This window comes from Octopus bimaculoides, chromosome 3, assembly GCF_001194135.2.
Source record: "Octopus bimaculoides isolate UCB-OBI-ISO-001 chromosome 3, ASM119413v2, whole genome shotgun sequence".
NCBI classification, from domain to species: Eukaryota; Metazoa; Mollusca; class Cephalopoda; order Octopoda; family Octopodidae; genus Octopus; species Octopus bimaculoides.
This window is the reverse complement of record NC_068983.1, coordinates 16,192,166-16,203,991: the sequence shown is the minus strand read 5'-3', so window position 1 is coordinate 16,203,991 and position 11,826 is coordinate 16,192,166. Positions and strand designations below refer to the sequence as shown.

Genomic DNA, 11,826 nt, shown 5'->3' with positions numbered 1-11,826 from the left:
TATATATATATATATATATATATATATATATATATATATATATATATATATATATGAGTATAGGTATACATAGAAATGTGTATGTGTGTATTTCTTTATATTTGTATAAATATATATAGATATGTAATATATATGTGTGTGTGTGTATGTATAGAGACATTGCCTTATGGTTGTGAGATATGGACTCTTTACTGTTGAGACATCAAACATTTAGAGTATTTCCATCAACAAAATCTCAGTGCTGTGTTAAATGTCATATGGAAGGACCACATAACCAATAATTGCTATCCTAGAACAGACCAACAGTGGAAGCATAAAATCCACAATCTTGAACTATGATGGTCAGGATATGTGTATGGAATAAAATGAAATTTCTTTGTCAAATCCTCTTCAGTTAATTAACTACTAGAAAAAGTCAGTGAGGATATCCTTCCCACTGATACAAAGATCAGCTAAATATATATATATATAATTATGCATGTAGGTATACATATATTTATAGCTTTCCATATATATACGTATATATGTATAGCTATACGTGTACCTACCTATATGTAGGTACATGTATACCTACATATATGTGTGAGTGTGTATGTGTATATATATATATATATATATATATATATATATACCTACATATACATACACCAATATTTCAATCTGTATACACATTTACCTACCTCTTTCATTTATATTCTAAATAACAATAATAAAGTAAAGATTGAGAGGAAAAGGTGGAAAATAGAGCCAAGAACCATTCAAACTGGCATTACCATTGGAACTAAATATTTTAAAGTAAAACAAAATGAAACGTTGAAGAAAAACGTAAAGAACACAAAATGCAAAAATTGCGACCATGCTCTCCAAGAAATTTTCTTTGCTGTCTTTATTCCTCTGTATCATTTGAAGATTATACTTCTCATTCATCAATACTTCTTCCTGATTTAGTTGAGATATAACTGATGAGATGTGTGTGTGTGTGTGTGTGTGTGTGTATATATTATTCTTTTACAAGATTCAGCCCTAAGGCTGCAGCCATGCTGGGGCACTGCCAGTGTAATCACCTCTTTAATGGCCAATTCTACATGATTGGCTTTTGGTGAAGGAGGAAGGCTGACACTGCTGGGTTCTTTTGAGTTTCCTGCCTGGATATTGATTCATCTGGGACGTTGGATAGCAGGAGGTCAAGTTGTTTCTTAAAAAATTCTATCCCCCCACTCTATGACGATCCCTCAGATGTTTTGGGAAAGTGTTAAATAGTTGTGGACCCTTGTATCCCAAGCTATTGCAGTACATGGTTCTCACTCTGTTTTAAATAATGGAAAAACAAGGGCTTAATTGAATCATTTCATTCTTTAGCTACATTTTCTTGTTACAAATTTTGTGAGTGCTCTTTCTTTAGAGCATAAAAAAGATAAATTCAGAATTATTTCACACATAGTGTTTAAATTGCGGGGAAAAAAATGCTAAGAAAATAGCACAAACACAGGGTCTACTTCAAAAGAAGTTACAGACATTTGTATTGTCCATAAATCAACAGGTTTATCAACAACAATGCTAGAGATTCTGACAGGGAAAGAATCTGGGATCAAACCAGATGGAAGTTATATACTAACCAAAAGAAAACAGAAACACTAAGAGGAAAATATAATAGATTATTACCAATTATATCTATATACATGTATATGAACAGCCTTTGACTTTTCCTATCCAAAGGCCTTTTTCTTAACCCAACTTTTACATGCTATTATTTAAAGCTTTAATAGGTGGTAAGCTGGCAGAAATGTTAACACACCAGACAAAATGCTTTACAACATTTCATGTCTTTATGTTGTGAGTTCAAATTCCACTGAGGTTGACTTTGCCTTTCATTTTGGGGTTGATGAAATAAGTATCAGTTGAGCACTGGGGTCAATATAATTGACTAGCTCTGCCCCACTAAAAAAATTTCTGGCCTTGTGCATGTAGTAGAAAGGATTATTTTATAGCTTTGTCTCTAAGTTTCACTGTTCCAAAAAAGAATTACTTCATATTCTCTTGAAGTTTCTAAATTCTTATGTCAACAATAAATCATATGTATATATATATATATATATATATATATATTCCATATTTCTATTTATATATATTGTAGCTGGTCAATGTCCTCATGAAACCAACAAAGTGTTTACATGGTTTAAATTCCATACATATAGCTCTCACTTGTGCATCACATGTGTTTTGACAGAACATAAATGTATCAAATTTATAATTGTCTTTTGTTCCCTTTAATTGTATACATTATGAATTAAAAAAAAAATTACACACACATACTTGTGAGTGTGTATGTATGCTTGTAATGTGTATGTGTAGGTGCAGGCAATTTCATGTAGTGAAGATGCTTGCTTCACAATCATATTATTTAAGGTTTGGTCCCACTGCTTGACATCTTGGGCAAATGGTTTGTAACTGGTAGATGGAAACTGCAGAAACCCGGTATGCTTATATATATATATATATATATATATATATATATATATGAGATGTTTCTATGTGGCCTGCTTGTTTGTTGTACCTTGTTTATCATTTTGTCCATGTTCTTTTGCCACGTCATGTACCCAGTGATGAAGGTATGTACATACATGTACATATATATGCATATACTCATATATTGTTTATATATATATATATATATATATATGGTTAAAAGTAATATATTTAGAATAAATCTAATAGAATATATCTCTGAATTCTTATATGAAGATTATTACTGAATTTATATACTAACCGTTGAATAACCTATTTTGAATACCAGCAAACTGGTAAGCGTTTGGAGAAATCCTTTATTAATTACCAATGTGTGTGTGTGTGTATTTATATGTGTCTGTATGCTATTTTTACATTGAAAAATAAAAAAAAAAACTGTGACTGTTTATATCCTACAACTTAGTAGTATACCTATAGGGCATCACTGAGATAGGTACCAGACTTAAAAAAAAAAAGCAAGCGCTGGAGTTCTGAGGCAGTGCCCCAGTATGGCCATAACTCAATAACTGAAAGAAGTGAAAGAAAGATATATAATGAATGATGCCCAGTTCAGTTTGTATTTTCAAAATTCCTTATACACACACACACACACACACACACTTTTAAGGTACTCCAACTACAATATCTAATCTGAAATGCTTAGTGTTTTCTCATAACATGATCCTGTTACCTCTCTTCACTGCAATGATAATACTGCTACCACTCCCTCCATTGCCCATACATTATGTTTTTTTGTTTTGTATTTTATTTGGTTCAGTGCCATACGTGTGTATATTTGCATAAGTGGTTGTGTGTGTGTGTGTGTGTGTGTGTGCATGTCTATACATATACATACATATATATATTTGTATGTATGTATACACAAAGTGTGTGTGTATGTATGTGTGGATTGTGTGATCAATTTGTGTCCAGTACATTGCCAAGTTGCTCTCCAGCCCCTGCACAGAGACTGACTAATTGGTTGGGCAGGGAATCTATTAAAAGCACATGCCATCTGTACATTTTTTGGACTGTTTTTATATTATTATATCATTATTATTATTATGATTATTATTATTATTATTATTTTTATTATTATTATTATTATTATTATTACTACTACTGCTCCTACTAATACTGTTACTACAAAGAATTGTAATTGTTATAATTATGATTCCTAACATTACTACTGTTATTATCATGATCATTAAAATTATTATTATTATTATTATTATTATTATCATCAGTATATTATTTTTATTACATTGACTGTGGTGGTGCCAGGGTGCTGGAATTAGTACTCCAGGAACTGTTGGAAATTCTGTTCACACCCATCACTAATGTCTTTGGGGAAGGCATGAATGTCACAAATTATCCCTGTATATGAGGCTCTAAGCCCTACATAAGAATAATTATTATTATTACTACTATTATTTATTATTATTATTATTCATGTGGAAAATAAAAACATTATTGTTATAATTATTATTATTATTATTATTATTGTAATTATAATGCTACTCTAATACCTGTAGTTGTATTGTCAACGCACCTCCCCATTGGTCAATACTGACGATGGAATGTCTTTGCTTTATTACCTTAGGTAATAAAAAAAATTATTAAAAAAAAAATCAATAATAAAACATGCTTTTTTGGTTGTTGTTTTTTTCTTTTTTATATCCTGTGTGTTAAGAAGGGCATCCAGCTGTAGAAACACTGCCAAATCAGATTGGAGCCTGGTGTAGCCATCTGGTCCACCAGTCCTCAGTCAAATCGTCCAACCCATGCTAGCATGGAAAGCGGACAGTAAATGATGATGATGATGATGTGTTACAAAGGGCTTCCAATCCAGTCTTAGAAACCAAGCCAAAGCAGACTATGAGACCTGGTGCTGCCCCTGGCTTCGCCAGTTCCTGTCAAGTCATCCAACCCATGTCAGATGTTAAATGGTGATAATGATGATGATGATGTTTCACTCCAGAACATTACTGATCTCACAGACATGACCATCCAATCTTTCACTAAAGCTTTTTTGCAGTAAAAGGGTTAAAATATAAAAATTTCACTTTGTTTAAGCATTTTCTTTCTAAAAAAATTGCAACCTTCTCTGAACATTTAGTGCCTCTTATAGTGCTCTTTTAGCTTATAGTGCTCCCTTAACATTTTCCACCCACCCCATAAATTCACAATGTTTCCAATGGGTTATTCCTGACCAGGTTAAGAATCACTGATCTACATGGTCCCATATCTCATCCCTTTTCTAAGATACTAAAGTTATGGTGTGATTTAAGAAAACTTTGGCTGTTATTAGGCTGAACAGGCAGACTTGTCAGAGCTTTGGATACAATGCATTGTGAGTATTTGTTCTAACTCTCTGTGCTCTGAGTTCAAATCTCATCAAGGTCAACTTTGCCTTTCATTCTTTCAGGGACAAGAAAAAAATATCCATCCTCATTGGTGGATTGCCTTAACTGTTGTGTTAGAGGGTCAGGTGAGATGCCTTGTGGTTATGTTCTAATTCTTAGCATTCTGACAGCAACACTTATGATGACACTAACAATGCCAAACCTAAAGTGAAAGGCCTTTTCCTATGGATAAACCTCAGTGGCAGAGAGAGGAGAGACCTAAATGCATAGGCAACTGCGAGTCTTCCTCAAGAAAATCTTGGCTAAGTTTGCTCAACATTGACTGATAGAGGCCATAGCGAATAAGCGAAAATATTTGTTAATAATTTTATTGAAGACTAATCATTTCAAAGTCAAAGGTGGTGGTGCAAGGAACCTTTATGTGGCCATTCAAGTTGCAAGAAACAGTGCTTCAATCCTATTTTCTTGAGAATGGAAGTACACATGGGGCAATGAAAAGGGTAAAGAACCCCTTCAGCCATGAATGACCATGATATTTCATCAAGAAAGTTCCCCTCCCAGGCACAAATCCAGGCAAGGTTGTTTATGGAAGACCAGCAGTCACCCATGCATACCAGCCTCCCCTTCTCCATGCCATCAATATTATCCAAGGGAAAGGCAAAGGCCAATACAGCTTGGCACCAGTGACATCGTAACTCATTTCTACAGCTGAATGAACTGAAGCAACATGAAATAAAGTGTTTATCTCGAGAACACAACATACCACCTGATCTGGGAAATGAACTCACTACCTCATGAGTCCAAAGCTCTAACAACTGAGTCATGCAGCCCCACACATGGGGCAGTGTAATCCTTGATATATGTTGTGTGAAGAAAAAAAAGATGGGATGTATTTTGATCAGAGATGACCAGGGGCTGTTACAAAAAATGAAATTAAATAAAAATTTTTAAAAAAGCAAGAAATTAAAAAACATTTGACTGAATACTTGACAGCAGGTTCACTTGGTCTTTCATATTTCTGAGACTGATAAAGTATATACTAATGGGGGCTGATATAAATCAACAAAAAATTGATATCTAGGAGAAAGAAGTGAGTAGCAGAGAGAGAGAGAGAGAAATCAAAGTATGCATAAACAATATATCAGATGCCCTTCCTAAAACCAACCACTTTACAAAATGGTGTTTTTTATGTGGCACCACCACTAGAGCTATTACGTGGCGCAGGCATGGGAGCTTTTTACATGGCAACAGCAAGGATGCATTTTATGTGGTAACCACACAGATTAACAACCAATATTTTTGAATACAAATCTGGTGATAATCCATCTCTTCTGAAACAGCCCAACCAGCCGCTTCTTTATGCTCCAACTTCAAATTTGATTGAGATCAATTTTTCTTTTTATCCCTGTAGGTTTTATAAAATAAAGTACCAGTCTAGAATAGTGGGTTAACGAAACTGCTAGAATTTTAGACAAGATGCTTTGCAGTATTTGATACAACTCTTGGGTGGTAGACTTAATCTTTTATCAGATTTAACGTCACTGTTTGGTTCTTTGGTTTCTTTAGCAGAGTAAACTCTGTTATAAGCGGTCAGGCCTGGTATGAGGTTTGAGGATAACTTCCTCCCATCAATCTTGGAGGAAGTGAAAAAAAAAATGAGTCATTGATGTTGCTCTTCTTCCTTAATTAAATGTAAATAAATAAAAAATCACATTCCGAATCTCTATGTATGGAATTTTGTAGGTGAGACGATAGCAAACTTGATCTCTATGCAGGGCTGTCTTAACAGTATTATGAGCTCCAGGGCAAATCAATGCACTGGGCCCTATACTATTTAGCATATATGGATCAGAATTGGACCCATAGACCCATGAGGGCCCTGGGCAATTGCTTGGTGCACCCATGCCTTAACCCTTGAAGGCTCAAATTACTTTCTTAAATGTTAAGCTTATTTATTCACATTGCTTTGAATTAATCATGCATTATCTTGTCGCTTTGTGATTTTGATGATGTGCTTGTATAGTTTTAGAATGACATTGTTGGGTAGGTGTGAGATGCTGGATCTAGCCAGTTTAAACATAAAACATGTAGAATATTTGGGCCAGATGCTAAAAGGTTAAAATGGCTCCGTCCTCATGCCTTCTCCTAGCAATAGTCAATTTTCTTGTCTTTGTAATACATTGTTCAGTGATTGGTTATCTGGTCCAGCTGAAGAAAACAAGCCAAAAATGAAATGTACAGGCCAGACACGGTCCTCTGACTTGTCTAGGAGGGAAGGAATGCTAAATAAGAAGGGATTGAAACAAGGCGGCGAGCTGGCAGAAACGTTAGCACGCCGGGCGAAATGCTTAGCGGTATTTCGTCTGCTGTTACGTTCTGAGTTCAAATTCTGCCGAGGTCGACTTTGTCCTTCATCCTTTCAGGGTCGATAAATCAAGTCCAGTTACGCACTGCGGTTGATGTATTCGACTTAATCCCTTTGTCTGTCCTTGTTTGTCCACTCTATGTTTAGCCCCTTGTGGGCAATAAAGAAATAAGAAGTGATTGAAACTATCATGACCCATCCAACCCACACCAGCATGGAAAGCAGACATAAAATGATAATGATGAGTAGACAGAAAATAAACAGTTTGAAAAAAGGAGAAGAAAACTCAGATACATTTGATGAAATATTATTATTTTACTCCGATAAGAAGGAATGGAGAAACAAGCTTTACAAAGTTTGACACAGCATTTTCAGAGGATTATAAAACAATAAAATATATCTACCCAGTTATTTTTCTTTTTGAATGAATTTTAAAATTAAATTTTGTTAGTAAATTACCCTTTTGTTACATTTATACATAAATAAATACCTTTTCCATCTTTGATTATAAAAAAAGGAAAAATAAAGATATGAAATGCATATTTTACTGGAACCACAAGCTGCAGGGAAATTTCGATGTTTTCCATCAGCCTGTTATTTTGGCATAATTGTTAGCAAATGTCTGAAAATTTCTGTGTCTTGCAAGCTACATAGTTTGATCAGACAGATTCTTTAAGTTGCGACGGATCTTTAATGGAACAAGATCTAAAGGAGTCTTTTCTTCCTGAAAAAATGAGCAGAAATAAATAAATAAATATATACACATACATATACACACACACACACACATACATACATACACATAGATATATATTCTTTTACTTGTTTCAGTAATTTGATTGCAGCCATGCTGGAGCACCACTTTAAAGGGTTTTTTAGTCAAAGAAATCAACCCTAGAACTTATTATTTTCTAATCCTAGTACTTATTTTATCAGTTGTACCATCATCGGTTATCAAGTGATTGGGGGGGGGGACAAACATAGACACAAACGCATAAATATATACATATATATATAAGCTGTAAAAATCATGCCAAAACTAACTTTGCCTGTGCTAGTGCCACATAAAAATCACTGAGTCCACTCTGCAGAGTAGTTTGAGTTAGGAAGGGCATCCAGCCATAAAAACCCTGCCAAAATAGTTTTCCTACCTAGCTGGCTCCTGTCAAGTGTCCAACCCATGCATGCATGGAAGATGGACATTAAACGATGATTATACACACACACACATATATATATATATATATCATCATATATATATATATATGTATGACAGCCTTCTGTCAGTTTCCGTCTACAAAGTCTACTAACAAGGCTTTGGTCAGCCTGAGGCTATAGTAGACGACACTTGTTCAAGGTTCCACACGGTGGGACTGAACCCAGAACCATGTGGTTGGGAAGCAAGCTGCTTATTATAGAGCCACACCTATATATATATGTGTATATATATATATATATATATATATATATCACTACACTTTCAGAGTGGTTGGCATTAGAAAGGGCATCCAGGTGTAGAAACTCTGCCAGAATAGATTGGGGCTTGGTGCAGCCATCTGGTTCGCCAGTCCTTAGTCAAATCATCCAACCCATGCTAGTATGGAAAGTGGACGTTAAACGATGATGATGATGATACACACACACACACGACATGCATGCACAGAAATATAAACATTGCACAACAAAGATTAGAAGGAAAAAAAACAATGATGCCATTATTCATTTGTTTTAAACCTCCACTGCCACTTAACAACAGCTGGATGTCCTTCCTCTCACCAATCCCTTTAGTCACCTTTGACAAGTGGTGTACCTCTTCAAAAAAACAGGGATACATATGGTAACCATACAAGCATGGTAAAAGACAGTAAAACAATGATGTCAATACCACTGTTCTATATTACAAAGGTGAAGGAGCAGAGTGATAAAAATATTGGTTAGGATATCTTGTAGTGTTTGTTCCAACTCTCTGCGCGGTGTTCAAATCCTGCCATGGTCAACTTTGCCTTTTATTCTTTTGAGGTCAATGAAAAGGTACCAATCCAGGGTGATGGATTAGTAAAACTGTCATAGGATCAGATGAGATGTGGTATCTATTCTGGTTGTGTTCTGACAGTGATGCCTGTGATAGTGCTGGCGCCAGGCTATATTGGCTCAAATTGGTAGTCTTTCACTTAGATAAACATGGGTGGTATGGAGAGGAGACTTGCATGCTGCATGGACAACTGCTAGCCTTTCCTGTGCAAACATGTGCAGCTGCATGGCAAACACTGACTGATGGAGTCCCTAAAATATCACTAAATTATTATGCTACTCTAAGTCAAGGTGTTCTGTTTTTTATGGATTCTAGTTATTACCGTTTGTGATGGCATATTTTCTGGCATACAAACAGATGTAGCATATAGTGTAAACATTCAAACATCATCACAATCTTTTCAAATCCTGCTGCATTTCACATGGAATTTTTGGTTGTAAATTTAAGTCAACAAAACTTGACTTATATGCTAGAAAATATGGTAATAACATCCCAAGAATTAGGTGTTGAAAGTTAAAATCTGAGAGAGCACTCATGGATTTCGTTTTATTATACTGTTTGCTGTACAAAGCAGTAAGTAAAACCTTATATTAAAAAAATAGAACAAGATGTTAAATTTCATCTATTTCTCTGCAATAGTAATATAATTTACTGGCTACATCTGGTTCAGTGTTACTTATTGTATTATAAAGACAGACAGATTATATTATCATATTTTAAAGTTGTTACATCTCAATACTTTATATCAGTCTATAATTTCAGCAAAGCAAAATTTACATCATTACTATCAATCATTCAATACTTTGCATGTATTGCAAAAAAAAAAAAGAAAAAAGAAAAAAAAGAAGGAAAGAGTCATGTACTTTGTTTAAGATTGTCAATAGTGCTCCATTTCTGACAAGCATGTAAGCCACTTCAGCTCGTTCTTCTTCACATGCCAAATGACTGAAATATTTAATGAAAATCCATTGAAAATATTGACATTTTATGGAAAAAAAAATATGACTTTGAAGACATTAAATATACAATTGGTAGTTTTAAAAAAAAAATATCTATTGCTTTTCTTAACTGCATTTCCCATCCATTAATGGCTTTTAAATCTACAAATTGTTGAGCAGCAGTTTTGTGTCTGAGTTCTCAAACAAAATTACTTGACAATGAAACAAAGACAAGACCTATTTGGATATATTTATTGACTGAGACAAGAATTGTAGCTAGCTTACAGCATAAAATTCACAGTCTCAGTACATGAGTGTAATTATATTAGTATGCAATCAATAGTTCAGTACATGTAATTATTGTAGCTTTATTAATTGAAAATGTCTGTTTTGAAGTGAACAATTTAGATATCAATAAAATTAACAAGTTCAATCCCAGTTGGCAGCAGAGATTCAATGTTCACTTTTTATCTGAAGCCACAATTAAATTAAAATATACTGGCATTGATTTAATTAATTAGTACAAGTCTATTAAAAAATATAGGTGAAATAAAATTCAAAATCCTGAATTAACCGCCTTGCCACCAACCTGTCTTAGGTTAGTCCTGCTTCTATGATACACACTTTCTGTTTTAAAGCGATCTAAATTAAGACTTTCCCTCAAAATTTCATGCTAAGTTGTTAATAACAACAAAATTATTTTACTAAATTCTTCATTATTTTCAAAATTAATTGAAACAAAGGCACAGTTTATTTCAACAGAAATATGGAATCAGAAAGGTTAAATGTAATGACTGGGGTATGTAAGCATCAGGATGTGAATTATAAAAAAAATGTATATGACAGAGTAATCTCAAGACTATTATGCTAGATACATCAAAATAAATTCTTTAAAGCCCCAAAATTATTTCTTTGTAGTGACTCTACAAGAATAACAATTTTCACATTTGTGATAATGACTGAAATAAATTGACCCAGGTAAGAAAGCCTATCAAGATGTTTTATGGTATCAAGTTTGGTGTCTCATAGTTCTGAAACCAAATGTTGCTGGTATTCATTTTATCCACTCTTCTGGATTTTAAGGAGTATTTGGCCTACGATTGTAAAGTCATGAGTATGATTCCCTGTGGTGCACTGTGTTCTTGAGCAAGGTACTCTACTTCACCTTGCTGCAGTCCACTCAGCTGGCCAAAATGAGTTGTAGCTGTAATTCAAAGTGGCCAGCCTTGTCATATTCCGTGTGAGGCTGAATCTCCCTGAGAACTATGTCAATGGTATGCATGTCTGTGGAGTACTCAGCCACTTGCGAGTTAATTTTATCCTTGTGTGATAATGAAAAGTGAAAGTGGCATCTAATATTTGCTGTAGTTATTTGTCTTTGATTTAACAATGTGTTTATGTATCGTCTCTCTTGCACACCACTACTGAAGAAGCATCAGTAGTGGTGTGCAAGAGAGACGATTGCGCTGGTTTGGACATGTGGTGAGAATGAATGAGGATAGCTGCGTGAAAAAGTGCCACTCCCTGACAGTTGAGGGAACCCGTGGAAGAGGTAGGCCCAGGAAGACCTAGGCTGAGGTGGTGAGGCAAGACCTTCGAACATTGGGCCTCACCGAGGCG

The 11,826-nt window shown here is 34.6% G+C and overlaps 1 protein-coding gene across 1 annotated transcript in view; it reads right to left on the bottom strand.

The window, feature by feature from the left end:
- Window positions 1-7,527: 7,527 nt before the first annotated feature.
- The window catches only part of LOC106874381 (26S proteasome non-ATPase regulatory subunit 10), an 11,930-nt gene continuing 7,631 nt past the window's right edge, over window positions 7,528-11,826 (bottom strand). The window contains exons 5-6 of the mRNA XM_014922092.2: window positions 10,132-10,213; window positions 7,528-7,960 (exon numbers count right to left, since the gene is read on the bottom strand). Coding sequence (XP_014777578.1) covers window positions 7,883-7,960; window positions 10,132-10,213 — 160 coding nt within the window. The 3' untranslated portion in view covers window positions 7,528-7,882. The remainder of the gene's footprint in view (window positions 7,961-10,131; window positions 10,214-11,826) is intronic.